The 5,565-nt window shown below is 39.7% G+C and overlaps 1 protein-coding gene across 1 annotated transcript in view; it reads right to left on the minus strand.

Annotated features, from left to right (window-relative positions):
- Positions 1–3,226, minus strand: part of gmds (GDP-mannose 4,6-dehydratase) — a 172,176-nt gene extending 168,950 nt beyond the window's left edge. The window contains exon 1 of the mRNA XM_032525892.1: positions 2,947–3,226. Coding sequence (XP_032381783.1) covers positions 2,947–3,045 — 99 coding nt within the window. The 5' untranslated portion in view covers positions 3,046–3,226. The remainder of the gene's footprint in view (positions 1–2,946) is intronic.
- Positions 3,227–5,565: the final 2,339 nt, after the last annotated feature.

Below are 5,565 nucleotides of genomic sequence, written 5' to 3' on the forward strand. Positions count from 1 at the left end.
CATGGCTTTCAAACAAGCAAAGTGGCAGTTGGTCTAGGCAACACCCCCAGCCTCCACCTTGCCTCCCCTCTTAGACTTAGACTTAGGCTGAATCCCATTCCTTCCCCTTACCCCTTCCCCTTACCCCTTCCCCTACCCTTTTGCGCGTTCACGCGGCACCTAGTGCCGGTCCAATACGTATTACGAGCTAGGGGTAGGGCATAGATCAAGGGCTGTATACCCTAGGATCTAGTGTGGACGCACCTCACTAGAAAACACACAGGCGTGGTGCTCTGCATCAACCAGAGAGACACATGAATGTAAGTACTTTCAGCTTTAAATAATGATTAAAAAGTTACGACAGTCTTGTTTTGTGGTCTATGCAGTCCTGTACATGTGTACCCATGTTCCAACTGAAACTTTTAAAAATCGCTAGCTTGCAATGCTAACGCTAACGTTGAACAGTCCCATATTTCTGCCTTGAATGGACTGTATAGATCGCATAGATTGTATAGCTAGATTTATATTAACGGCTATGAGACATCGCTACGTGCTTAACATATACCGCCCTGTCTCACACAGGAGGACACAGGAGGACACAGCAGCTGATCCAGGTTGGGGCTGCAAACGAGCAGACGTTTCCTAATTCATATGTTCAGGTTTATACCCTTCATTATTGCATTGGTAGCCTACTATTATTGTAATAATATTTAATTAATTCCTGTTCATTTTCATGCACTTGTTAATTTGTGTTGGTTTGATATGGGACACTGATGATATGTGAGGGGGGTTACTGGCCAAAAGGCTCCAGACTGGTCTGGAATATCAGAGCAGCTGTAGCTACAACAGTGTAGTGTGTGTGTAGTTTGTTTGTGGTCTTGTGTGTATTTTTTTAGTTTTCACATATGAGTGCCTTTTATTGTGTGCACATGTTAGTTATGGTTCTAATAGTTGACAATGGTTCTGTAACATTATTTTATGTAACGTTTTTGCCTGTTATGTTCAATTTATCACCAAAATAGACAGATTTTTGTCAACAAAATGTTTTTGTGAACATCAATGACATTCAAAACGGTGATAACTGAAACAGATATACACACACCATGTATACGGGTGTATATGTTGTATATGTACATGATGCTGTGTATACACATTGTATTGCAAACAGACCTAAGTCTACACAGATAAGTACTCTGCACTACCAAAGTGAACCTAAAATAACTATAAAATATATACACTGTTGTCCAAACCCACAATCAACAGACCTAGACGGCATCTTGGAGGTTTGTGATCAATACTGTATGGTGATGTCACCAAGTGGTGTCCCATTCATAGGGGTATGTTTTCACCCCTTACCCCTACCCCTTGGTTTCAAGGGCCAAGGGGTAGGGGTAGGGCCAAGGGGTAGGGGTAAGGGGAAGGAAGGATTCAGCCTTAGACTTAGACTTCTCTTTATTGATCCTTTGGGATGACTCCGCAGGAAATTGAAAGTTCCAGCAGCAGTTTTTGAAGCAAGAACAAAGAAATAAAAAATAGATAAAAGACAGTATAAAGACAACAATCAACAAAATACCAATAAAATTATAACAACTATAAGAACATTGTCAAATAAACAAAGAAAAGACCATAAATTATTATTATAAGTGTCAGTGTTTAGTCCAGTGTTAAAATGATTAAAATAAATTGACCAGGTGTGAATTTAAGTCCAGGTGTGCATGCATGTATGTATGTGTGTGTGTATGTATGTATGTATGTATGTATGTATGTATGTATGTATGTATGTATGTATGTATGTATGTATGTATGTATGTATTGTCCTCTCTGCCCTATTTCCTCCTCCCCCCTAGTGAGGAGTTGTATAGTCGGATGGCATGAGGGACAAAGGAGTCCTTGAGTCTGTTGAGTCTCTCTCCTCCTCAAAATCTACAGAATCAGAAATGGCACATCCTAAGGAAAGCTCATTGTGGGACTGGCTCTAGTGGCTGGAATTCTGCACCAAGACTGAATTTTGGAAAGAGACTTCAGATCAGTATAGGGGACCACTAGGTCTATAAAGAGACTTCGATACAGTATTAGGGGACCACTAAGGTCTATGTAAAAGAGACTTCAGTATACAGTGTTAGGGGACCACTAAGGTCTATATAAAGAGACTTCAGAACATATTAGGGGACCACTAAGGTATATAAAAGAGACTTCAGATACAGTATTAGGGGACCTCTAAGGTCTATTAAAAGAGACTTCAGATACAGTATTAGGGGACCACTAAGGTCTATAAAAAAGACTTCAGATACAGTATTAGGGGACACTAAGGTCTATATAAAAAGATACTCAGATACGATTAGGGGACCACTAGGCTATTAAAAGACTTCAGATACAGTATTAGGGGACCAATACTCTATAAAAAGACTTCAGATACAGTATTAGGGGACCACTAAGGTCATTAAAGAGACTTCAGATCAGTATTAGGGGACCACCAGGTCTAATAAAGAGACTTCAGATACAGTATTAGGGGACCACCAAGGTCTATATAAAGAGACTATCAGATACAGTATTAGGGAACCACTAAGGTCTATATAGAGACTTCAGATACAGTATTAGGGGACCACTAAGGTCTATATAAAGAGACTTCAGATACAGTATTAGGGGCCACTAAGGTCTGTATAAAAGGAAACTTCAGATAACAGTATTAGGGGACCACTAAGGTCTATATAAAAGCCTCCAAAGAGCAAAATGTCATGGGACCTTTAAGTTTCAGGACAAATGGAGATTTAATAGTGACGCACTGGGTTTTAAAGCACCTGGAGCAGGTGTATAAACGCCACCGGCACTTAAATCATACAGCAAACATATCTCATTAAAATCTTAAAATCACGACAAAGAAGGTGTAACGACGTTTTTGAGCAACAGTGTGTAGCTAGATACTACTGGGCTAGGCTAGATACTACTGCGTAAGGTTATGAATGTTACCTGTCCGGTTATGCCGGTGATAACCGCCACCTTCCTCTCCTTCTTCAGCTCCCCGTTGTCCGTGGAGCTAACATTAGCAGACTCGGAGCACGAGGCCATATCTTCCCGGTTAGATGTTTGATAAAGTCTGCTGACACAGCGAGCGAAGGAACCGAAAAGAACGAAGAACCTGTCTGTTCTGTAAGTTTACTGTGAGAGTACCGACAAGACTCCTCGGCAGCTCAGCATCCGCAAACCAAACTACACGCCACTACAGAGTGCCCTACGTAGCAGGAAGTGGCCGTGAGCTCAGCCAATGGGAAGAGAGCAAGTTGGAGTAGCAGAGGAGGACTCACTAAAGATGGCAGAGTGTCTGCGAGAGCTGCTCGGCCTTAAACACAGCGCCACTGGAGGCGATGGCAGCTTCCTCTTTTTTTTATTATCTAAAGATACATTTACAAATATTCTGTCATCACAGCTCAAAACATAAAATTATAAAGATAGAGATTGCAACATATGAAATATGAAATCAGGTAACAAAGGTATTAAATAGCCTACAATATGAACAGATCCATGAAGAGAACAAAATAAAATAATAAACATTAGATTAGATCAGATTAGATTAGATTAGATTATACTTTATTCATCCTACAGCGGGAAATTTCCTTATTACAGCAGCAGCATTTTCTACAATAAGAGCAAAAGCAAAGAAATACACAAGTAAACGCAAATAAAAATATAAATAAAAATGGACACATTTACAAACCTCATTAATGCTATTGACAACAGATGTTCTTAATTAAATAATTAGGAGTTTGTATCAGATATAGTTATAGCTTTCTTATTCGTTACTCATTTAAAAGACTCAAAATATATGTCAATTTCAATTTGGAATAGTTCAAAGCATGGTTTTGAATTTGAAAATTTTGATTTATGAATATGAAACTTCCCTAATAAAATAAAAAGATGAACAATATTACATCCATTTCTATCTTTACATTCAAAATGTGTAATAATATGTTTAGCCTTCTCTTATATCATGGTTAATTGTTAGTAGCAGTAGTGGACTGTAACCAATAAGTACTTTTACTTAAGTACTGCACTCCAGTACTGAAGTCTTGGACTGTCAGTGTTGTTGGGTGTCACAGTGTCTGTCCTGCACTGCAGTGAGTTGGCAGTAATTCAGTCTTGTTGGCTGTTTGATAGCATACTCAAACATTTGCATTTGAACACGTGTTTGTGTGCTCTCAGGCATATGTGCCTATAGATTTGTAATGAAAAACAATAAAAAAAACAATAAAAAAAGTCGATATGTAATTTCCCCTTGCAGGATTAATGAAGTAGACCTCTCCTGTCTTCTTCTTTGTCTTTGAGTCTGCATGCAAAGTTAGAGGATGTAGAAGCCAAATGGGGTATTTTTTAAAGAAATGAATCCAATTTCGAAAACCCCCAAATCACAGCAGTGGTGAAACATGAGTCTATTCTGGCCCTGGATGAAGCAAAAACACTACTAGTTGATATTCTGCACATCTACTAGTGTGTGAACCAAAGCTGTGAAGAGTAGCAGAGATCCCAAATGTCTCAATGACAACTGACTAGTTCCTTTCCAAAATAAGTATCCTCTATCATCAGTCACTGTAAACTCAGAGTAAAACAACATATATGAACATTGATACAGGTCACAAACAAATAGCTTTGTACAGTAAGGCGTCTGCAAAGACGTGTCAATCAGTTTTATTCATGCTCAGATCTCCCAAAGCAACAAAGCTGATGTGTGCGGAGAGAACTGTTCTCTGTATTCGGTTTTGTGCAGGGGCGTTTCTGGGACCTGAAGAGGTGTGGGGCTCAGCCCGGACCCATTTAAATAAAGTGAATGCAATGCAAAACGGGGATTGACTTGCCAAGCTTGTTAACAGCCAGTGTATGTTCATTCTAGCCCCAGTTTGTAGATGTAAGTTAGATGCCACCAACATTTGGCCTAATCACGACTGGCCTGGCAACCCAAAGGCCAAGGTTGTGTTTTCAGCTTTGTGTGGTGACTTGGGGGGGGGCTCGAGGTCCATCCGCATCCCCCCCCAACCCCCGCTTTCTGCTCATGTGCTCAAACTTGTTGCATATTCAAAACATTGCCCATCCCATCTGTGTTCTCTGAGATTTGGAGGAGTTGTGATATTTTGAGAAAAATATAATAGACTAGCTTATCACAAGAATAAAGTCACTATATTTTAGAAAATAATCTACCTGCACCATCGCCTGCTGTGCAACACGCGACTCCTCTGCTGACCGGGTAGATCTCAGACCTTCTGACAGACACACCTGAGACCTGTTTGGGTCTCAGTGGATTAGACTGATTTGGCTATGATTCCTTTGAAAATTACACATTTCACAGCTTTCCTCACGTTGAGACTGTTGTTAGACGATATCAACGAAATACAGCATTGTAGTTGCCCGTTCTAATTGCCTCGGAAAAATAAACTGGACAAAGTTATAGTTCTACCACGAGTTCTACAAAAAACAATGTAAGAACTGTGAATGCGTTGGAAAATACTTTTCTTCTTAATTTGCATGTGCCATTCTGGGGCTTTTTTATTCCACCGTACTTATTTTTGTAAAAAATAAAAGAGAGAGAGAGAGAGAGAG

The sequence above is a fragment of the Etheostoma spectabile genome, chromosome 9, assembly GCF_008692095.1.
Source record: "Etheostoma spectabile isolate EspeVRDwgs_2016 chromosome 9, UIUC_Espe_1.0, whole genome shotgun sequence".
Lineage (NCBI taxonomy): Eukaryota > Metazoa > Chordata > Actinopteri > Perciformes > Percidae > Etheostoma > Etheostoma spectabile.